This window comes from Convolutriloba macropyga, chromosome 9 (assembly GCF_964194025.1).
Source record: "Convolutriloba macropyga chromosome 9, txConMacr16.3, whole genome shotgun sequence".
In the NCBI taxonomy this organism is placed as follows: Eukaryota; Metazoa; Xenacoelomorpha; order Acoela; family Convolutidae; genus Convolutriloba; species Convolutriloba macropyga.
In genome coordinates this window covers 44,357,965-44,383,113 of record NC_134476.1, presented here as the reverse complement: position 1 = coordinate 44,383,113, position 25,149 = coordinate 44,357,965, and the positions used below count along the sequence as shown (strand labels likewise).

At 37.9% G+C, this 25,149-nt stretch overlaps 1 protein-coding gene across 1 annotated transcript in view; it reads right to left on the bottom strand.

The window, feature by feature from the left end:
- Window positions 1–3,212: 3,212 nt before the first annotated feature.
- Window positions 3,213–25,149, bottom strand: part of LOC142345797 (beta-hexosaminidase subunit beta-like) — a 50,074-nt gene continuing 28,137 nt past the window's right edge. Inside the window, exons 3-5 of the mRNA XM_075398160.1 lie at window positions 21,143–21,290; window positions 4,786–5,054; window positions 3,213–4,433 (exon numbers count right to left, since the gene is read on the bottom strand). Of these exons, the coding sequence (XP_075254275.1) occupies window positions 3,626–4,433; window positions 4,786–5,054; window positions 21,143–21,290 (1,225 nt within the window). The 3' untranslated portion in view covers window positions 3,213–3,625. The remainder of the gene's footprint in view (window positions 4,434–4,785; window positions 5,055–21,142; window positions 21,291–25,149) is intronic.

The window sequence follows — 25,149 nt, the reverse complement described above, 5'->3', positions numbered from 1 at the left end:
CAGTTCTCCCAAAACAGACATTTCGTATTTCGCAAAGACAGGACTACAGCAAAATTCTTCCTCTGAGCTTGAAATCTTTCTCAACCTTTTTCAACAATTTTTTAGTAATCACATATTGCTAACGTCCAAATACCATGTGTTGAGTTTTGACTCCACTTGATTATCGGCTAACTCTAATGTTTCGGTGAAAAATTGAGTCACATCAGGGTCCCGCTGTTGAGTCAATTCCTTCAACAATCCAGCAGCTTCTATGTAATGTAGGATTGAATATAGGCGGCGCATGTATACTTGTGAGAAAAGGCAGCAGTTTTGTGTTGCATACATGTTTAAGTGCTGATTCCCAATTTAGGGAGATCAAGGCAATTTCCATATCTAGTCTATCATTAAGTTCCTTTAAAGAGTTTTTTCTATAAATGTTTAATTACAGTAGTGGTTGAAATGTGGTTTTACTCCTGGATTAATTATCAGTGGCTGCTAAATTGTATGTGAGCACCATCTGAGCGTATATAACCTACCCAAATTTTTTTGACTAAGCCCTCCTGCCAGAGATGAGTTGTAAGCAGTTAGCTTTGACTTTGGCAACCCACAAAGCTCTCATTTGCTTTGACTCGATCCTATAATTGCGCCATGAGGCGGTTTCAACTGCGATCCTTCATTTATTTCGTGTTTTTGTAATTTTCTCATTTTCTACCCTGTGTTTTAGCTGCAATTATTTCAGACATCCGCATCCACGGGTCATTTTTGCTCGACCGGATTCTCCTTTTTCGAATACCCCACATCGAAGTATGCCACCAAACCAATGAGTTACGCAACGCAGAGAACCGCTTTAAACCTTCAGGACTTTGAAATTATATACAATTTGATGGTTGTAAATTGTGGTAACTTGATTTTAGTTTTGGGTTTTAAAAAATGATCGTGAAAAACGTGAATGAGTTAGGCGTCCAAGCGAGTAAATGATTGGCTTTTGGTTATTCCAGTCAATAAGGTATCCTCTTGAGTCTTGATAAATTATATCGGGGACAAGATTGAGGAGGTGAGTTCATAATAACCCTCTTATGCTCAAAAACGAGTTTTGTGCTTTGCATCAACTGTGTTTGCTAACCCGAACTAAAAGGTCTGTGAGAGAAAACCACCAGCTTGACGGCAGTCAAAAATCAGAAAAATAGAGCTTACACGTTCATTCCTACGGTGTTGATCGGATGCAATTCAATGTCGATAAAAAAATCGAAGCTTTTAAAGAACGTGTCAAATTAATTCCAGCTAGGCTTGACAAGGGCATCATACGAGCTGCCATGCCCTTGGCCTAATCTGACGACAACTTTGCCCCATACAACACAAGCGACGGGAAAAGCACCCGAAACCAATTTTCCAGAACCCATTATATATAGTAGAAGAAATATTAAAATTATTAATAAAAAAATAATAACAATAATAATAAAATAATAATAATAAAAAAATAATTGTCACCCTCTTCGAGGAGAAGCAACCAAGATCTCAAAGTATTAACTAAAAACTCTGTTGAAAATTGTATCTCATAACTTTTATGTAAATATGTTCCCTCCGTTTGGAAAATCGTGAGCAGTGTTGAGCAAATCGACCGGTTGGCTAGACTGGTGCGTGATTCGTGGCTATACAATTGAAAACTTAGAAATGTTAGTCTTTTATTAACCAGAACTGAGTTAGCACCGGAACATAGAAAATTATTACCAAATAAACTTAGAGCAGAGCGTCATCAACAGATCCAATTGGATAACACATCATTAAAACACGATCCACACACTCATCAACTCCAACTCACACTCAACTGAGAACAGAAAACATCGCTTCACCAAATAGCGCCCTACAGCAAATTTCCTTTCGGAGTAAACCTATTTTTGGACGCTGGAGCAAACTCAGTTTCCGAATTGCAGTCATGATTGGCATCGCTTAAAATGGCAGTCACGGCACAGCACAATTTAGAAGTAGATAAACTAATCAGGTTAAAACTATCAAGAACTGAACTCTTCTGCCCCACGATGACCACACCAGAAAATTCTTTCATCAATGAGGTCGATAATGAAGCCATAGAGCAAGATCAAAGAAACGAAAAACGTCGGGTGGACTGGGAGAGTGAGTGCAAGACAATTGAGACAAAAAGTCCCCTCGTTGACCGGATCTCTTGGGATGAGGCAGACTTAAAGGTAAAGAACTTAATCCACCTCTCCTTGGGAGCAGAAGCATGTCGCACTTTCCACCAGTGCAATTCCCACCTAAAAACAGATAGATCCTCGCGACAGGCGAGCTGATTCACGAATTGACACTAACATTAAACCGCCCGAAAATATGAGAAATACAAATTTTGATATATTTTAGTTATTTTACGCACAGTAACAGCTGTGCTCAATTGTTTTAATCAAGGCCCAGAATGAGGCGCGTTACAACAGAGCGGTGTTGGCCAGTCCGACTTGAGTTGAGGACACTGTGTCCAAAGTGACCACATCAAAAAATTAATGGCCAGACCACACAGACTTTAGCCACCTTGGCCAGATCAGATTTTTGGTCACTATTGGGAATACTGAAAAGACTCTCATCGAGACATTTGGCCAGATATTTCACAAAACCATGGTGCAGACCACAGGCAGGACTTGACAATTTTTGTCAGGCCACTGACCAGGGCAAAGAGCGAGGCCAGCCCGTTGCCTAGAAGGAACACCTAAAGTTCGGGTATTGGCCATACCGAAGAAACCAAACTTATGGTATCGGCTTACACAATAGACCAACCAGACTTTAAACAAAACCACGGGCCAGACCACAGGCCTGTTTTGTTCATTCTTGACTAAATGTCTTGCTTTGAAGTGTAAAAAATCTTGCTTGGAGTTCAAAATCTTTCACTAAACGCAGCGCATGATCAAAACTCTCGCTCAGACAAATATCATTTTACGCGGCAACTTTACTCAATTTTGCTTTTAGGTCAAAACACCGTCTGAACGAATAGTACTTCCGGTAAAAAAAAGACCTAAAGAAAACCAATACTTCTCTTCGAGTCGTAAAAAACCAATAGAAGGCCAATAAGAGCTCCAGCTATCGCTGTGCGGCTATTAATAAAGACACACAACAAAAATTGCTTCAAACCAAAAAGGAGACTATTAACAGGTCAAGTTTCTACAATTTCGTTTTATTTCACAAGAGTTTTCAAGATACGATCCTCAGACAAATGCCTTGCCGAAAAGATGTCAGCGAGAGCTGAATTAACTTCATAATTATTTTAATTCGAAATATCAATTAGGAACAAATTAAATACATTTACATACTGTATGAAAACAAATTGCTGATAACTTTTCTGAAAAATTCAGTTGATTGTCGGCAAGAGAGAGCCAAAAGTAGCTAGAAACTTGGCCCCAAAAATTCCAAACTAAAATTACTTTCCAAATTTATGCATTGATTTCCAAATCTTGTTGTCCAAATTCTAGCAATTTTAAGTAACATTTACGGCAAGATAGCATCTGGCATTGATTTTCGCATCAGCTATTTCTTTATACAAATCTAGTTTAGAGTTCGATTATGAACAATTGGGATTCGTTGAACGAACTAATGCAGCTGACATGTGATCATGAAGATATGTAGTAAAGAGCAACATGTGGCCAAATCAATAAGACCACTCGACATGACAGGAACTGGCTTGGATCGGCCTCGCAGGAATACCTCTCAGAATTAGCCGGCACCTCAACTCGTTCAGCCTCTCCTGTGTGTGGCCTTCAGTTGATTTGGTCACTTTATGACTCCACAGGTTCTCAGCTGTCCCGCCGGCATCTGGCCAAGCCCATTGTAAGAAATTAGTGGCGTCTACAAACTCAGTCCATAAGCATGCATTACCCCCCATGACTCTGCTTCGTATTTTGGGATCTTCAATCTGTTTGAACATTTCCACGTCATAATTCAGACGCCACTTTTCCCCGTATTTCATCTGGTCGAGATACCAAGGATGTGCCACAATAACACTCACGTTTCTACTTGCAATCGCACTTAGTATATGAGGTGAGTCATTCTGCCAACTCTTCCACACGTTTATGATTGAATTCTGAGGTACTGAAGCTCCCATTTGCAACGTATCTTGCCAGAACATACATCGACGTCTAGGACCTGGAAGACGTTCCATGACTTTTCTCAACTCCTCGAAGAACGTCTGAAAGCTCTCAGTGCCCCCTGGTACACAATGTTTGTCGAACTCATCACCTCCAAGGAAAAAATAATGATCTTGGAAGATTCCAACTAATTCACCGATCAGTAGTTCCAAGAACTTAACTGTATTGGCATTCTCTACATCCAGTAATGAGCCATGCGGACTGTTCATCATCTTCATTGAGCACTGGTTGAATAAGTCCGGATAGCCCTTAGTCCATGATCTGGTATGAGCTGGAATGTCCAATTCAGGGATTACTCGGATTCCTCGCAACCTGATGCGAAAATATATCCTTGTTACTATATACAGGTGTAATGGGCTACTCTGTTACCCCATAAGAAATATCTAGCCAGGTTACATTTGCAGCTCAAAATACACAGATTGCAAAAATAAGATTGCAAACTAGGCCATTAATATTGCCTCTTAAGGTCAAAATAGACTACAGGACTAATACAATTGCCACAAAGTACGTTTGAGAGCAATTTATAATTGACTATAATCACAGAAAAATGTAACAATTCATGAAATTTTTGGCATCATACGTTCTGCAAGACTTCGGAAATCACAAACAAATTTGCGTGAAAGTCAATTTTGTATTGGTTCCACTATATGAAAACCTATATTACCTTGCTTCCTGAATAATTTCGTTGATATCCCTAGACGTATAGATATGTGTGTGATGATTATACGCGCCAAACTTTGTTAGATCCGGGAATACCCCACTGACAAATGGGAAGCTGTGGTCGTCGGTTAGATGCCAGTGCAAAACATTCAGTTTCACCGTCTCCATCGCATCCAGTTGCTTCAATATAATCTGCATGGGGATGTAGTGCCTAGAAGTGTCAATCATGAACCCTCTGTAAGAATACTTGGGTTTGTCCACAATCGAAGTTTTCTAAATCACAAAGCAAAGATTTCATCTAACTGAATGCAGAAGTCATTTTATTGAATGAAGTAAGTCGTGTATGATCCGAAATTCATCCACCATTGAGTTTGAAACCTATACAGAAAGCAGTAACAAATTACGTCTCGCATATAAAAGAAATTTAGTTTCAGAGTGGTAGGAGCCACCTGTAAAAATCGCATTTTGAATTGTTGATGCTTTATCAAATCGTCGGGACAAAAACAGGGAAGAGTAGAAACAAAAAACAAGATATAGATAAATTTTTGTTTATGAGTGCAAAAACATCCACCCAGGATGCGATACGACCCCGCAATCCCCTCAGACCTAGCCTTATAGCCTTTGTTCCCAATGACCTTGGGAACTCAAGAAAAGCATGACATTTGCTGATGATTAAAACTACCGCCAAAAACCTGAGAGTTACTCTTTCCCAAAACATCTGACAAGAAGTCGCAACCAAATATGAGCAACCAAAAGTCTAGAATATATGTTTCACTACATAAATTGGAGACCTACCTCCGTGATTAAGAAACATAGTCTACCTTCTGAAACGGAATATTTTTAAAACAAAGAGGGTGACATCACCCCCCCCCCCCCCCCCCAAGGACAAAGAGACAAAGAAACCGTACCAAGTGTCCGAATTCAATGGGTTCTTAGACCAATACTGATCACGACGAAGACAATCAGCATCAAGTAAATACTAACCCCCCCCCAAGGACAAAGAGACAAATAAACCGTACCAAGTGTCCGAATTCATTGGGTTCTTAGACCAATACTGATCACGACGAAGACAATCAGCGGCAAAAAAAGCCCCCCAAGACGATTTTTTTTTGGTCTCAGACGTCACCAAAGACGAGGAGATTTTCTTCAAGGGTTCCAGATGTCACCCGACCAAGAAGGCCTGACTTTTTTTTGGTTGCAGACGTCACCAAGAGATAATCGCCCGAGGTTCCAGACGTCACCTCAGAAGTCCCTTCCCCGGTTAGACGTATCAAAAAAAAACTTGAATTTTTTTGTGACAAAAATCTCAAAAACATGAAAATTGTCCCCCAGCGAGCTTTTGTCGATGCTTTATGAAAGAAATAGCCATGAGAAACCACATGTCAGCATTTAGCAGCAAAAAAAACACATAGATTGTACGAAAAAAACGATATAGCCTTTTTTGGATCAGAAAAATTCAAAAACATTTTTCTGAATTTGTCGCAAAAAATCTACATAACAGTAAAATTAGTAGTTGAATAGAACACCTCAGTTGGGCCTTAAATTGACTTTTTTAAAGTCTAGTTGTTTATGTAAAATTTTTGCACAAAACACGAAAAAGTCGCTAAAGTGCTTTTTTGAGGGTCAAAAATCAAAAAACGTTATCCCAACATTTTAATGGAAAATTTTTAATAAATCCAAGAAAACCTATTGATTGGGCCCCCTCAGTTTGCTATAATACAAGTTTTAAAGTTAGTTTATGGACTTTGCTTTTTAGCAAAGAGACAACGAGAATTTGGCAAAAATTGCTTCTTTGACTTTAAAAATTCAAAAAACGTTTTCTTCACCTTATGATATAAACTATTAGTAGATCCAAGGAAACCTATTGATTGCGCCCCCTCAGCTCGCTATAACACAATTTTTAAAGTTAGTTTATGGACTTTGCTTTTTAGCAAAGAGACAACGAGAATTTGGCAAAAATTGCATCTTTGACTTTAAAAATTCAAAAACGTTTTCTTGACGTTATGATATAAACTATTAGTAGATCCAAGAAAACCTATTGATTGGGCCCCCTCAGTTTGTTATAATACCAGTTTTAAAGATAGTTTATGGGTTTTGCACTTTAACAAAGAGGCAACTAGAATTTGGCAAAAATTGCATCTTTGACTTTAAAAATTCAAAAAACGTTTTCTTTACGTTATGATATAAACAATTAGTAGGTTCAAGAAAACCTATTGATTGGGCCCCCTCAGTTTGTTATTATACCAGTTTTAAAGTTAGTTTATGGGTTTTGCGCTTTAACAAAGAGGCAACTAGAATTTGGCAAAAATTGCATCTTTGACTTTAAAAATTCAAAAAACGTTTTCTTTACGTTATGATATAAACAATTAGTAGGTTCACGAAAACCTATTGATTGGGCCCCCTCATTTTGTTATTATACCAGTTTTAAAGTTAGTTTATGGGTTTTGCACTTTAACAAAGAGGCAACTAGAATTTGGCAAAAATTGCATCTTTGACTTTAAAAACTCAAAAAACGTTTTCTTTACGTTATGATATGAACAATTAGTAGGTTCAAGAAAACCTATTGATTGGGCTCCCTCAGTCTGCTATAATACAAGTTTCAAACTTAGTTTATCCATTTTGCATTTCAATAAAGAGGCAACATAAAATTGACAAATTTGCTTCTTAGAATCAAAAAACTCAAAAAAAAAAACTTTTCTTGACGTTTTGATAGATACAATTAGTAGATCTAAGAGAACTTTTTCATTGAACCCCCTCAGTTTGTTATAATACAAGCTTCAAAATTATTCGATTTCAAATTCGATTTTGCTTTTAGAAAAGAGGCAACATAAAATTGGCAAAATTGCTTCTTTCACTCAAAAAAAAAAATTAAAAACATTTTCCGAAAGTTGTGGTTAAAACATTTATAAGTCCCAGAAAACCTGTTGATCGCACCCCCTCAGTTTATTTCAAAGCAAGCTGATAAATAAATTTTGTCACTTTTGCAAAACTTTATTCTTAAGAAAACCAGACAATCAGATTTTTGCTTTCAATTTGTGCATACTACTAGCCGCGCGCTTAGTTAATGGGGTAGTATGCACTGAAACAACTTCAAGAAAAAAAAACAAAAAAGAGGAAATATTAAGAACATTTTTCTCATTAGATCAAAAGCAAGAAAATCAAAAGCTCGAAATATTTCCCCTTTTAAATTTGCTCACACAAATACTTCCTTGAGGATAACTCAAACGTCTCTTCCTTTTTTGTCCGCGGTCTCAGAAGTTGCCGAAAGAAGTCCCTTTGCCCCTCTTTTTGGTCTCAGTAGTCACCAGATAGAAGGAGAGAGTATTTTCGGTGTGAGTAGTTACCATAGTAGATGATCTTCAAAACTTAGTGTCAGCAGTCACAAGGGCGGAAGGAATTCTCAAAGTAAAGATTTCAAAAGTTTTGAAAAGAAAACAAGAAGCAAGCAGTTCAATTTAAGAGGAAAGAATTTCAAACGAGCCCCAGTACAAGTCGAGTTGTCTTGTCTGCTTGTCTGTAGCTCACGTTGCCTATTCGCACCGCAATAAAAAAAAACTTTTAAACATTTTCAACACAGGTACTAAGCAGTAGCAGCCTCTAAGCATTTTTTTGTTCCTTTTTCAAAAAACGTTTTGTACTTGTAAAAGATTGTAACAAAAAACTATTCAAGAGCCATACACTTAAAATACTCATAAGGAAATCTTAATTTCCCCAAGTTTTAGCAATTATTTGGTCGTGTTTATTGAAATAACGAAACAAGCGCGCGCGCACGTTTATTTTTCTTTTTTGATAAAACAAGCTAGATTTAGCAAAAAAAAACAATAGGATTCTATTTTTCAGAAAAGTTGCGTCGTATTTTTAACAACAAAAACTGGGGCTGATTAGCCTCACAGTGTCATAATTATTGTTTTTCGACTTTGAAATTTGCGTCGCTCCGGTTTCGAAGCCGTTTTTTACCTGTTAGTACGAAAAAGACCAACAAGAGCAAGCTGACAAAGAAGAACAGTCAAAGTTGTCAGTACGCCTTAAACAAATTCAAAATTGCAGAGCTGAGTATGAAAAGCAAGCTGGACCTCTTACAATCTGCAATTGATCAGAGAAAGAGTTTCAGATCACTCACCCTGCTCATCAATAAAGCAAAGGCAAATGTTGAGGAGCTGAAAACAACACTTGATGCCGTGTTAAAAGAAAGTCCGAACTCCAGCAGTACTTCATCTGTCATGGAACGATATTCAAACCTTCTGTCAAGGCTAGAGAAATTTGAACACGAAATTGACAGTTTAGATGACGATGGACTACTCGGCCAATCTTCAACTAGGATACGGGATGATGTCAGTGTAACAACTCATACGACTGCCAGATATCCAACCTCACGGAGATGCTCACCATCAATGAACGAGATTCCAGAAGCAAGCAACCCAGAACGTTCATCATTCTCCAACAAAACACCACCTCTCCCACCGAGACCGGAGAAACCATCCCTGTTTTTGTCTGAATGCCACAGGACCAAACCAATGTTGTCAAAGTTTTTAAATGGCAACAACGAGAATCCCCCTACTATTGCAATGAGTCCAACAAGTTTATTCAGACCAATTAACATCGATAACACAGTTGATTCCAAAACAGAAGTAAAACACTCGGATAAAAATTTTGCGAAACCTGAGACGACCGTCACAAAAACTCCCGATCGTTTTGCTCTCAGTGATACAACGTTGTCTGCTGTTGATAATTTTACAGTCAACCAGCAGCAGTTTAAAGCAGACAATGATTCAATCCAGCCACTCAATTTTGTAAGCACGCAAAATAACTTTCAAAACCGTTTTCCTCAGGAAAACCTTAATAATCAATTACAGTCAAAAAATATGTTATCTGAATTTTCTCGAGATATCGCCGAGGAACGGTTTCAGACGCAAACGTTTGAACCAAAGAGCATGGGTTGTTCCCAATTCCAAGGAACACATAATCCCCGCTTGATGAATCCCAGTTCTGTCAAATATTACAGTCAAGAAAAAGCACAGAACCTAGATTTTTATCCGCAACAGACAAAACAACCAATTGAACTGAGTAACACAATGACAAACTTTAATCAGTTCTCCGAAAATTTCTGCCAAAAGGCAAACAATTCTCAAACATCTAACATGTTTTCTTTACCATTGCATAATAGACAGGAATCGAAAAACACAGAGAATAAAAATTTACCTGGAAACTTCACTCAATTCCAGCCACAGTCACAAGTCAATACCGTAGGCATTGAGCCTGTCAACCCATTCGGTGTTCAACAAACCGCCTGTTCAAAAACAATAACTGAAAGTGTTCCAATTGCTCCTTCAATCTCAACGTTTCCCCCACAAGCACTGCCTTCAGTAGAGCAAAATCCCCAGCCACATTTACCACATTCACATCAATTTTCCAGCGTATTGAATCCAATATCAAATGAAAGGTTCAAAAACCCTTCATTTGAAATCAATTCTTTACCGCGGACCTCAAACACAGATCCATATTGCCAGAATTCAACAAGTAAACACTCAATAAAGTTACCACCTCTTACAATTCAAAACTTTAATGGCAACCCATTGAAGTACCACGAATGGATAAATAACTTTTTTTGCCTCGTACATAACAACACCAGTATCACCGACACACATCGTATCACCTATTTGCAAAATGCAGTTACTGGCAAAGCAAAAGATGTAATCCAAGCTTATTCGTGTGATCCTGCTTATTATAGCACAGCTTTAAACGAACTAATGTCATATTTTGGTGATCCTACAATAGTGGTGAACGCCTTCATAAATCAATTGGAAAACTGGAAATCAACTAATGACTATAACAAGCAAAATTTTGTGGCCTTTGCTTTGTTCTTGAAACGTTTAGTGCAAGCTTTCCAATACTTGGGATACACAGCGGACCTACAGAGCTCAACACTTATGAAGAAAGCCAAAGAAAAAGTCCCGCATAACATCCTCCTCAAATGGACAGAGCACACCGTTACATCAATCCAAACACCAGCTACTTTAGTTGAATTTCAGAAATGGTTAGAAGTTCAAGCACATGTGTACGATAAGATAAACCGCGAAAACTTCCAGCAAAATAACCTTCATAGAAACAACTTTAGTATCTCTGGAAATTTGAACAACAGCGTTAATCACTCAAGAAATTTAAGTACCCAAAATTTAGGTTTTCCAGCACAGCCGACTAGCCTAAATCAGTCAACAGCAATAAGCAGTAGCGGTAATGTGAAACCACCTAGCGCTCCACCATTTCCACCCCTAAACAACTCAAATCAACCAAAGCGTTCTTGTGAAAAATGTCGAGGAAACCATATACTAGCGACCTGTCCCGATTACCAAAAATGCAGCCCAAACCAGCGATTTGACATTGTAAGCAAGAGGAATCTTTGCTCGAACTGTTTGAGCAATAAACACAAGAAGCAAAACTGATCATCAACAAAACGCTGCCAAACATGCAGCGGATACCACCAAACAACACTGCATGACCCTGGTAAAATTATCAAGCGTCCACCAGATGCTTTTGCCACCAGCAATTCCACAGGTACAAGTGTTACCAACCAAGCAAATCAGCTTGTCAAACAGCAATGTGAACCAGGAAGTAACAACAACGCAAGCGTCTCATCCAAATCACAAAAGAGCCGCTACGGACAGTCTTTTGCAAACAAAAATCAGAATCAATTTCAGCGCGCTAATTTGAACAATGCCAACCAAAGTTTTAGCGTGAATCATCTACAGTCTACACCAAAAGAATGGTTCGAACAACTTCAACTTATCCCAGTATCTTTTCTAAACGGCAAAAAAGCTTTCGATACGTACGCTCTGATCGATCCAGGAAGCCAATTTACTTTCATACTTGACAAAATCACAGAGTTCCCTGCTCTTCCATGCGAAGATCAAGAAGCAACTACACTTCAGTATCTTAACACAGAGCATGATATGCCTTTTTCAAAAATTTCTGAACAAGTGACAGTTGCATCCTACGAAAATTTGGATAGAAAGTTTCAAATTACAACCACTTATAGCACTCCTTGTTTAAATGTAGCACCAGCTAATACATTTGAACTCAACCAACTTTGCGATGCATTCAAAGAACTCCGTCACATTCACTTCCCAGAAATAGCTGAAGGCAAAATCGGTGCCCTTTTGGGAATAAACACTTTTGCTTTCACACATCCAGTTGAAGTCATCCCGGCAACTAAAAACCAGCCTTTCGGCGTAAAGACGAGGCTTGGATGGACCCTAGCTGGAGAGTATGAAAGAGTGCAAAAGCAACCCAAACAACGATCTCACCAGCAGAAACAGTACGTGTACCACGTATCACGAAGAAGCTCCGACGATCAGCCTCTTGATGAATTGCTTGAGCAATTCTGGAAAATTGAAGCTGAAGGAACTCAACCCGAGCCTGAATCTAAAAATCCCGTTGACAAGGAAGCCCTTGATATATTGAACAAAACAATCAGCTACAATGGTGAGAGGTACGAAATTGGACTGCCTTGGAAAAAACCATTGAGAATTGAAAATAATTATTTTGCAGCTCTCAGCCAGCTGAAAAGTCTTCAGAAGCGACTCAGTAATGACCTCCAATTGAAAGAGTTGTATGAGCAAACTCTCACAACAGATCTTCAAAAATTTTATGTCAAGCCAGTTGAAATGCAGCAGCCAGAACCCGAGAAAATTTGGTATTTGCCTCATCACCCAGTGGTTAATCCAAACAAGCCCGGAAAAGTGCGCAGAGTAGCAAATGCTGCGGCCAAGTTTAGAGGACAATCTTTGAACTCCAATTTGATCACAGGACCAGATTTACTGAACAACTTGGTAGGAATTCTTCTGAGATTTCGTGAAAACCCAGTTGCCATTCTCTCTGATATCGAAGGCATGTTCATGCAGATAGCAATAAGGCATGAGGACCAATCTGCATTACGCTTTCTCTGGCCGAATGACGAGATGGTTAACCAACACCAGTTCACCAGATTAATTTTTGGAGCTGCCTGCTCCCCATGTTGTGCAATTTTCGTTCTGAACCGTTGCGCAGAAGATAATGCAATTGAATTTCCAAAAGCAGTTAATGCAATAAAGAATCATTTTTATATGGACGACTATATCCATTCTTTGCCGTCTATAGAAGAAGCAATTGACACCATTAACCAGACTAAAGATAGCCTTCATAAAGGTGGCTTTCGCTTGACAAAATTTGTGTCAAACAAACATGAAGCCCTAAGGTTCATTGAGCAAGAAGATCGAGATGAACTGAAAGAGATCAATAGAGTCCTCGGTCAGAAATGGAATACCAAAACTGACCGTTTTCTAATGAAGACATTAGAACATTTTCCCCGAATTGCAAGTGAGTATACACAAAGGAAAATGTTCAGCTTAGTATCAACAATTTTCGATCCCCTAGGAATGTTGTCCCCGCTCACAATTAGAATCAAAATGCTTTTTCAACAAGTCTGGAAGCTAGGTAAGAAGTGGGATGAACCACTTCCCGTAGAACTTCATTCCAACCTACAAAAAGTGCTCGATAGTTACTTTGCAATGCCTGATATCGAAATCCCCAGATGGTTGAACTCCTCAACGAATCAGGAAAATAATCACCAGCTCCAAGTCTTTGTTGACGCCTCAACCGTTGCATTGTCAGCAGTTGCTTACATTCGCACCCAAAAACAGGACGAAATCTTTCAAAAATCTTTTCTGCTTGGAAAATGCAAAGTTGCACCAATAAAACAAATTAGTGTGCCAAAATTAGAACTCGAAGCAGCCGTTTTAGGTACACGCCTCCGCACATTGATAGAAACCGAAGTGACATTAAAATTTGAAAAAGTCTACTTGTGGACTGATAGTCGTGTTGTCTTAGATTGGATCAGTTCAACTAAGAAACAAAACGTTTTCGTCTCAAATCGACTCGAAGAAATTAAGAGAACAACTAAAACTGATGAGTGGAATCATGTCCCAACTAAATTTAATCCAGCCGACCATGGAACGCGTGGCCTTGAGCCGTCAGAAATCCCCCCGAAATGGCTTACAGCACCACAATTTTTGCAAAACACTGAAAGTTCTTGGAAAGATTTGAAAAAGATTTCCACCGTAGGTGCCGTAACCAGAAATACAAAAACACCAATCAAACCTGTTCTAGACCCAAACCGCTTTTCAACATGGAATAAGCTACTTTTAACCCTTGCAACTGTCTTCAATTTAATTTACAGAGCTAAGAAGAATCGTTCCGACAAAAGCCAATACACAAAAGATGATGTTTGTTTATCTCAAAATTTTCTGCTGAAGCTGTCTCAAAACAATGCTTTTTCCTCAACAATCAACGCATTAAAAAGAACACAAAAATTAGACGCCAAGAGCAAATTGAGAAACTTAAATCCAATAATTGACCAAAACGGACTCCTACGATCTAGTGGCCGTCTCTTATTTGCTCCAACAGAATTGGAGATCGAAAAATGTCCAATAATCTTGGACGCAAAGGAAAAGATTGCTAGACTATACCTTGAACATGCGCACAGAATTTGTGCTCATCAAGCAACAGAACCGGTCAAAGCTTTCGTACAACAACGCTACTACGTCATTGGACTTCGAAAAACACTACTTTCAATAAAATACCGATGTTTTCTGTGTCGCCGTTTTGACACACAAAATATACAACCAATAATGGCCCACTTCCTGCATTCCGCTTCCCCACAGAAGAAACCAAGTTTCCGTTTGCCAACACAGGACTGGACTTTTTTGGCCCGTTTTATATTGAGGACAAACAAAGCAAAATCGAGAAACATTATGGACTTATTTTTACATGCCTCGTTACGCGAGCAGTCCATTTAGAAACATGTCCAGATTTAAATACAGACACCTTCCTCAATGCATATCGACGATTCACCTGCCGAAGATGCCAACCTATTTTATTGTACAGCGATAACGGAAAAACATTTGTTGGCGCCTCCGAAGAGCTGAAGAAGTCGGTTAAGGCTTTAGACAAAGACAAGATTTATAAAGCCCTAGCTGCAGTCAAAACCACAGGGAAATTTAACCCACCATACGGCCCTCATTTCGGTGGCGTGTGGGAGCGATTGATTCAGAGCGCCAAAAGGACACTCTTAATCATTCTAGGATCTAAGCGTCTCTCCTTCGACATCTTTGAGACAATAATGGTAGAAGTCGAAGCAATCCTGAATTCCAGACCCTTGACAAACGTTGCTGATCAGCCTGAAAACGAAGAACCACTCACTCCTAACCATTTCCTCATTCAACGCCCTTACAGTTCCTTGCCACTCGGAAACTTTGGAGACCAACAGCCAGCTAGTTTTAAGAACTGGAAGCACGTGCAGCAGTTGATGAACCACGTGTGGCGGCGATTGATTAAGGAGTACCTGCCGACATTACTCAAGAGACGTAAATGGACAGACAACAACCAGCCTCCTCTGAAATTAGGGGATGTTGTGTGGGTACTCAAGGACTTGACGCCGAGAGGAATCTGTCCCCTTGGAAGAGTTGTGGAAACATCCCCTGGACGAGACGGTGAAGTACGAGTTGCCAAAGTAAAAACGGCTTACGGCTCCTTCGTGCGTCCGGTCGCCGGCCTCGCACGGGTTTCTTCCCCATAGTTTTTTAAATTCAAATTTTTCGCTTCGGTCTTAGGCAACATGAGCTACATCCACCCCCTTTGATGTTATTGCCCTTACAGTATTTTCATTCCAATTATATAGGTTCAAGGATATCGGATCAAACGACAATCAAGATGATCTCCAACCCCTGCCCTCCTTCTTGGAGCATGTTCCCAATGACCTTGGGAACTCAAGAAAAGCATGACATTTGCTGATGATTAAAACTACCGCCAAAAACCTGAGAGTTACTCTTTCCCAAAACATCTGACAAGAAGTCGCAACCAAATATGAGCAACCAAAAGTCTAGAATATATGTTTCACTACAGCCTTCGCCAAAGGACTAAGGCCCTGTATCAATCAACAATCACTTATAGTTTAGCAAAAAAAACTTAGGGGTGAGTACAATGGAGATCACTAAAAAATGATGAAGTGAAGCGTGCAAAATTTACTTAAGAAGCCTACAAATGTTCTAGAACCAAAGCTCAAAAATGGCCAAGCGAAAATTTTGCATAAAAAAATACACCCGTTTACAATAATTGCTTCAAACGTGTCGTTCGAGAGCATTTAAAAACATAACCGAATAACGTCGAAAGAATTGCTCTCTAACGACAAGTGGGAACTCTAATCAATTGCAACCTGCTTCAGTCGGGGGGGGGGGGGGGGGGGTAGCCTCAATGAGATTAAGAACTCCTTGGCAAGTGGGCTTCAAATAACCTCATTAGAGGATAATCTATGCCACTATAAAGATTTAAAATGAAAAATGTTTGAAAACCCGTTTCGGCGCACTTATCAGTTGACTTTTAGTAATAAATTGCCGCCAATTGAGTTCAGCTGCTTGAAATTGTGAATGAGAGAGAACTTTAGGTCACGCAAAACGCCGAAAGTCAAGGCCGTAAAAGTCACTCGAAAAGTAAAAAAAACGGTACAGCAAAAATTTTGCATAAAAGAAACACGTTCACAAAAATTGCTTCTCTCCAAGAGCAATTAAACAAAGCAGTCCTGAATTACAATCAAAAGAAAATAAAAATTTAATAAGCTGACTATCAACATTATTACAAAACTACTAGTCACCAACTAAGAAAACAACTAATTTACCGAAACAGCGTCAAGGTCTTAAAAACAATTAACAATCAAATGAATACAATAAATAGGTTAACTTTTGCCTAATTAAAAACCCAATGTAACTTGCCATCACTAGATTCATATGTAAACAACAAAAATGCGGGAAAAATTAAAAAAAATTACCAAAACTTTATGAAAAAACACATTTGCAGAGTTGCAAAATACATTAGCTATCAATTGCAAACATTAAATAGGTTCATTTGTGTTTTTTTAGAAACCCAATGGGACCTGGTCACTGACATGAACCAAGTGAATAGAAATCAAAAAACAAAAATGCATCCTTGTTTTTTTTAAAACAAACTTCAAATCTTAAAAACCAGTAGCGGACCATGGATTTAAAAATCCAACTTAGCACCCTGAGAACACGTATTGCCTTTAATCGTACTCGCAAAAAACCAAGAGCAAAGCAGTCAAAATGCCGCACGTAAATCGAAAAATTTCGAACGTAATTTCACCCTCCTTTAAAAGAAGAGTTTTAAAAAAAATCAGGCATAAATCTACTCGCTTTTAGGTTCTCTTTACTACTCCAATGTGAAGGCAATTACTTCTCAAATATGACTTCTCAATGAAACTAGTCTAGAGGAAATACCTATGCAAAAAAGAACATGTAGGGAAACGACGGGTATGATAGACAGCTATTTGTCCGAGTTCATCTGGATACTTTTGAGATCATTCAAATCCAGTACAGGACCATCTGTCTAAATGTAGGCCACTCTTCAATGTATTGATGATAACAATTGTTATCTATCGCCTTTTCAACTTGAGGGCGCAAACAGGCAGTTGATATAACAAAAAAAACCCAAGAAAACAACTTTTAGAATAGCCCACGAAATGTCGAACGAACGAACGAATTGTGGAGCCTGCTTCAACCAAATGAGGAGGGTAAAACCAAGAACAGGGTTCCTCAATATCATCAAATGATTAGAGAATTATTAGCGAAAGACAGTATCCTCTTCGTAAAGACAACTAGAGTGAATTCTCAAGTGTCCATTTCGTTAAATTTTGAAAAAAATAGTTAACAAAAAACTGCTTTGTCCAGCCAACAAATTAGTTGAGCAAGAAACAGCCAACAATTCACAGAACAAAATAGTGGGAAAAAGGATCTTCTTCGTTTGTGTCCCCATTTCTTTAAAACTGACACCAATTAGCTGTATACTTTAAGGAACTTTGATAACTTAATGCACTAAGTCTTTTAACATTCAGTCCTTTTTGCCGGGCTTCATTGGTTTATCCCTTTGGATTTCGCTTTTTTTGAAGTTAACCGTGTTTGCATAAACTTTGAATTCTGTGTTCCATTCACTTGAACCAGTGAGTGAGGTGAGTCTGGAGTCAATCGTGAAAATCGTGACTTAAATAAAACGAGAAACGTGATGGAAAGGTAAAGCGCGTTAAAAAAAGGAGACTGCCTAAATAAATGAACCGCAAAATTAAGTCAGCACCCCCTAATTTTTGAAGTAAAACTTCAATTTTTGAGCCAATATTACTCCAATTTAAAATCAACATTCGAAAACAGTTCTTACAACATTGATCCCCTAGACAAGTCCTCTCGTCTCCCTATGAAATTCAGATAAAACGCAACGTTCACTTACCAAAGATACCAATGTAAAATTGATAAGCTCCATGCATGTTTCACAAAACAAAGAAAGTTGTAATAGGATGTGATATATTTTCAGGTTTGTTCAGCCATTACTAAGTTTGCAATTGTGTAAAACATTAGAGAGAAAAAATGTGAATAAATTGTGATTTTGTATTAACTTGGTTTTTACTGTGAAACTTGGTCATCAACATTGCATTGGGATTTCTAATAGGGAAACCTGTGCTTTATTTGAATTTCAAAGTTAGACGAGAGGACTAGTGTAGGGGATCAATGGTGTGAAAATTGTTCTCAAAAATTGATTTTAAGGTGGAGTAATATTGCCTCAAAAAATCAACGTTAACTTCGTAAAAATAAAGGGGGTGCTAAATTACTTTTGCCAATCAGTATAGTAGCCAGCTATTATGTAGCCAGTATGATAGACAGCTAATTGTCCGAGTTCATCTGGATACTTTTGAGATCATTCAAATCCAGTACAGGACCATCTGTCTAAATGTAGGCCACTCTTCAATGTATTGATGATAACAATTGTTATCTATCGCCTTTTCGACTTGAGGGCGCAAACAGGCAGTTGATATTACAAAAAAACCCAAGATGACAACTTTTAGAATAGCCCACAAAATGTCGAACGAACGAACGAATTGTGGAGCCTGCTTCAGCCAAATGAGGAGAATAAAACCAAGAACAGGGTTCCTCAATATCATCAAATGATTAGAGAATTATTAGCGAAAGACAGTATCCTCTTCGTAAAGACAACTAGAGTGAATTCTCAAGTGTCCATTTCGTTAAATTTTGAAAAAAATGTTAACAAAAAACTGCTTTGTCCAGCCAAAAAATTAGTTGAGCAAGAAACAGCCAACAATTCACAGAACAAAATAGTGAGAAACTGGATATTTTTCGTTTGTGTCCCCATTTCTTTAAAACTGACACCAATTAGCTGTAAACATTAAGGAACTTTGATAACTTAATGCACTAAGTCTTTTAACATTCAGTCCTATTTGCCGGGCTTCATTGGTTTATCCCTTTGGATTTCGCTTTTTGAAGTTAACCGTGTTTGCATAAACTTTGAATTCTGTGTTCCATTCACTTGAACCAGTGAGTGAGGTGAGTCTGGAGTCAATCGTGAAAATCGTGACTTAAATAAAACGAGAACGTGATGGAAAGGTAAAGCGCGTTAAAAAAAGGAGACCGCCTAAATAATTGAACCGCAAAATTAAGTCAGCACCCCCTAATTTTCGAAGTAAAACTTCAATTTTTGGGCCAATATTACTCCAATTTAAAATCAACATTCGAAAACAGTTCTTACAACATTGATCCCCTAGACAAGTCCTCTCGTCTACCTATGAAATTCAGATAAAACACAACGTTCACTTACCAGAGATACCAATGTAAAATTGATAAGCTCCATGCATGTTTCACAAAACAAAGAAAGTTGTAATAAGATGTGATATATTTTCAGGTTTGTTCAGCCATTACTAAGTTTGCAATTGTGTAAAACATTAGAGAGAAAAAATGTGAATAAATTGTGATCTTGCATTAACTTGGTTTTTACTGTGAAACTTGGTCATCAACATTACATTGGGATTTCTAATAGGGAAACCTGTGCTTTATTTGAATTTCAAAGTTAAACGAGAGGACTAGTGTAGGGGATCAATGGTGTGAAAATTGTTCTCAAAAATTGGTTTTAAGGTGGAGTAATATTGCCTCAAAAAATCAACGTTTACTTCGTAAAACTAAAGGGGGTGCTAACTTACTTTTGCCAATCAGTATAGTAGCCGTTCAGAGTCTGACAGCTGCTATTAATCAAGTGAATGACTTAAAAACTCAGCTTACAAAGAGTGACAAAGATATCACACGCACACAATTCAGTCAAAGGTGCCTGAAAGAATGAACAAAAAACGGATTTGAATAGAGCGTGACGTCATGCTTATAAAAAATGATGACGAGAAACAACGTGGCAGGAAGAGTCCTAAACTACAATTTAAAATATTTTAAAACACTAAAATAGACACAGAAAAAACTAGGAATCAATTTGGAAAAGCATTTAGAAAACGATTAAAAAACTTGGGAAACAAAGTGAAAAAAGAAGTTAAACTGACGGACGTGAACAAAAAATACAACCGAGATATCGAATTTTTATTCAAACACTGTATTCTACTCCTCTTTATAATTAAAGTGAAAAAATGTCAAAATAAAAACCATTCACTTTTACGCTCCACTTCCTGTTTCGGCGTGGCCAAAATCACTACTCCAATTTGATCAAAAATCATGGTGTGAACAGATCTTTAAAAAGATGACAGCGACCCAAGCTCAAATTTAATGAATTATAAACATACGCAGAAGATTGCCGCAAAAATAGATGACCACCATTAACTCCCATGACCGCAATTGCTATTTAAAAACATACTCGGCAGATTGCCGGAAAATAGCCGCCGCTGATTCCCATAACTCTATTGGAATTGATGTAGCTGTATTGATGTAGATGCATCCCATAACTCTATTGTTGTAGCTGTCGCACAGAGCTGCAAGTCGCAGGTAATTTAGGCGGAATACAGGCGCCTATTGCCGTTTTTAACTGGTACCCTAGTTACATTTGTATCATAATAATAATAGGCATATTAGTAGCAGTGTGTGCCTGCCGATCCACAACTTGCTTGTGGTGCGGCGACCTTTCTGCATCTACGCCGTGGTGAATGACATGCAATCCCCGGGTTAGGGGACCAGGAGGGGCATCGTCAAAATCAGGGGAAAAGGGCAAGGAAGGCGGATTATTCTGTGCAGTGTGGTCATGTAGGACTGATGGAATTACGTCCAGCCATTTGGCTACCTCTACTGGTCTTTCCCACAGGTCAATTAATTTCAGGTCAGTGGTGTTCTTACTGCGTTGAAAATGTGCTTTACGTCATGTGGTGCTACATCACATTTGGGACAGCGGTTATCAACATTGTCACAGATCCTACTCGATTATTGTTTGTTTCAGAATATTTAAGCATATGGTTATAATTTTAATTTACTTGTTGCAAAAAAAGCAAAAACCTTAACGAGGAGCCGAACGTGATTGTCGTCAGGGTATATCAGCTGAGAGACAGTTTCGATGCCCCTCAGAGCCCCCCACACTTGAGGACTGCTGATAAGTATCTCTGGCGAATTGACAGTGACAGTGTAGCTCTCATCCATGTCTTCCCTAAACAACATGTACACGCATCACATTGAGCATAAGCTCCTTCTAAGATTTCAGTAACCATGTGTCAAATATAGCGCAGCAAAGCTTATATCCGCGGTAGTTAAAACTTCATGTTGAAGTCGAATCATTAACAATTATTTTCGCAATTTTAAGCTGAGGGTAACCAGAGTAGAAAACAAAAACGATAGTCTAAGAACGGTATCTATAATTGCTTCAGCTACACTAATTGCAGACGATTACAATAATTGTTTCAAACTTCCTTCGCGAGCAATTATTAATTGGTAAATGAGCAACGTTTTCAAACATAGCCGGCAGATTGCCGGAAAATAGCCGCGATAGACGCTTGTGGCCTTCCATGAATTGAAACAACTAAAGAAATAAGATAGACCAGCAGTTCTTTAATAGACCACTAGACTTTTTAGGTTGTCAATTTTATGACAAATACGGTCTATAAGGGGAGCTTTTTCAAAATTGATATTCGAAATCAAAAACTCAAGACTAATATTAAAGAATGAGGGCATATAAGTTTACAAATACTTAGATGCACACTATTGATTTTTAATTAAAATGTTCATAAAATGTTTCATAAGTGAGTTCAGAAGTCATTTTTTCGAGTGAAGTAAGTCACGCAATTGACGTACACAACTTATAATTGCAAAGGAACAGAAGTCAATGAAGTCAATTCCAAGAAGTCAATTCCAAGAAGTCAGGTCGTAAGAATCATCGATGGAGACGACGAATTAAAAAACATAGCAGGACAAGTCCTGACGTACAATTCAAAGAATTTTCATTGACTAAACAGAAAAGCTAGACCTAGAATGGACTTTGAGTGTATTGAGAAAACTATTTTAAAAAGATCAGATCAAAAAAATAAGAAAAAAAAAACAGAAAATCAATGTCAAAATGCCGCATGTGAACAAAAAAACCGCATTGTGAGAAATGAAAATTTAATTCAAACAAAAAACTAGGCCTAGAATGAGCTGTGAATGGATTGGAAAAACCATCTAGAAAAAAATCCGACCCAAAAAATCGAAAAAACAGTAAAAATCAGAGTGAAATTGCCGCATGTGAACAAAAAAACCACTACCGAGAAACCGAATTTTTGTTCACACACCGTTTTCTCACTCTACTTTAAAATTAGAGCGAAACAAGTTCACACCGCAAAACCACTCGCTTTTTCGCTCCATTTCCTGTTTCGGCGTGACCAAAATCACTACTCCAATTTGACTTCAAAAATCATGAAAATGTGTGAACAGATCTTAAAAAAAAGACAGCGCCCCAATACAATTCAAATTCTTTGAATTGTAAAAACCACGATGTCCCCAATAATAGCCGCTATCGCTTCGCGGCTATTAATAAAAATAACCTAGCTGAAAACACTGCTTCGGTTTTCACAGAATTCAATCCATATGCTAGTGACAAAAATAGCACCGAATTGCTTCTCCTCTGCGATGTCACCACATAATGCTCTGTTCAATGGCCCATTTTCGTTTTTGCAAAAATAACCACTCGTACCCTGCAGTCAGCAATTCACTCTACCTATAACTAGGCTTCTTCTATATTTGGAACAAAAAGTTGCCATCTGGCGAACTTCTTCAATGTTGAATCCAATGAAAAAAATTTCAGGCGGCTACAATACATTGAAGTTGAATCAAATTATTACGCGGTTAAAATAAATTATAACGATGTAATTACATAATCAGCTGCTCAATTTACCCGCACAATATCTTCAAGTCCGCGTCTGCAACTAAGGACAATAATTTTAAGTTTTTCGGAGCGGCCATGTGTCTACAAATCACTCCAGTTTAATCTAACCTGGTGCCAAACATCACTAAAACTACTGCAACATCTCCAATTAGCACACAACAAGGCATTTAATTTTCAAATGTATCTGAGATCTGATCAGTTTCATTCAATTGTGATTTTTAGTAGGACCAATAATACAGGAATTTACAGAGCACAATTTCAAATACCATTACCCCTATAAGCATGATTTTGCTGATTTATAGAAATACTAATTCCCATAACCTGCTGAAAAAGAGTAAATAATTCATTGTATTGCAAATTACAGGGAAGCTCTATGTTATCTGCACTATACGTAACAATTTAGAAGCAGTCCCGTAGTAAAACTTAGGCATTATCCATTTACATAATTAGGCATTCACAAATACCGCTTCACGTAAACATTCTACAAAATACTTTGACACAGATGCCTGAATACTGCAGAAAAACCTCATGTACGTGTTTACATTGCAAAAACCTTCGATTCAATAAACTACAACACAGAACTTTGCGAGCCACCAAATGTTGTCACCAATTTTTCTCAGTTTTCGGCTACCTACCTGTCAAACAAGATTGCTATTGCCCTGCGAATTTTGATACAAATATGCACCTCTTCAATGTTCAACAGTTCGTTATCTTTGTCGCTGACAAATATTGGGAGCCCACCAAATTGTTATCTTTTTGAAAAGATTCAGAGAGGTTCATGAATTACTCTGGAGAAAATTAAAATAATTTTGATGAGGATAAACACGAAGCCATGTTTTGAAGTAAAGGAAAACGATTAACTGGAAGTTAATTATCTCGCCACTGATATTAGAAACTTCTATTGTATAAGATCAAGAAAATTGAATTACATTAAAAAATTTCATAAGGAGCTGGGTTTCTAAGCAACAAATCCTCCACAATCTACACTCAAGAAGTCGTGACAATTAAGTTCGAAATAGATCAGATATGCCATTCACAGCATTCTCCAGGGCCTCATTGTCCTCGTCGCGCAACCACGAGTGTTTCCGAGTGAATAGTTAGGTGACTATAACCAATAACCAAACCTTCTAATCATCTTACCAGACACATTCTCTACTATAAATTTTTCATCAGAACATTAGATATACGAAAAGATTTGAGGATTGACAAAATGCAGGCCACTTACTTTGGATCCATTACAACAATGCAATTCTAAGATAAGAAAATCCGCCTGATGAAATTAATAGATTGCCCTATAACTAGGCTTCTTCTATATTTGGAACAGAAAGTTGCCATCTGGCAAACTTCCTCAATGTTGAATCCAATTTAAAAAATTTTCAGGCAGTTTACAATACATTAAAGTTTAATCAAAATATTACGCGGTTAAAATAAACTATAACGATGTAATTACTTAATCAGCTGCTCAATTTACCCGCACAATATTTTCAAGTCCGCATCTGCACCTAGGGACACTAATTTTAAGACCAATGTTTTCCGGACCGGACACGTGTCTGCAAATCAATAGTTTAATCTAACCTCGTGCCAAACAACATCTCTAAAACTACTGCAAAATCTCCAATTAGCACACAACAAGGCATTTAATTTTCAATTGTATCTGAGATATGATCAGTTTCATTCAATTGTGATTTTTAGTAGGACCAATAAAACAGGAATTTACAGAGGACAATTTCAAATACCATTACCCCTATTAGCATGATTTTGCTGATTTATAGAATTACTAACTCCCAAAACCTGCTGAAAAAGAGTAAATAATTAATGGTATTGCAAATTACAGGGAAGATCTATGTTATCTGCACTATACGTAACAATTTAGAAGCAGTCCCGTAAAACTTAGGCATTATCCATTTACATAATTAGGCATTCACAAATACCGCTTCACGTAAACATTCTACAAAATACTTTGACACAGATGCCTGAATACTGCAGAAAAACCTCATGTACGTGTTTACATTGCAAAAACCTTCGATTCAATAAACTACAACACAGAACTTTGCGAGCCACCAAATGTTGTCACCAATTTTTCTCAGTTTTCGGCTACCTACCTGTCAAACAAGATTGCTATTGCCCTGCGAATTTTGATACAAATATGCAC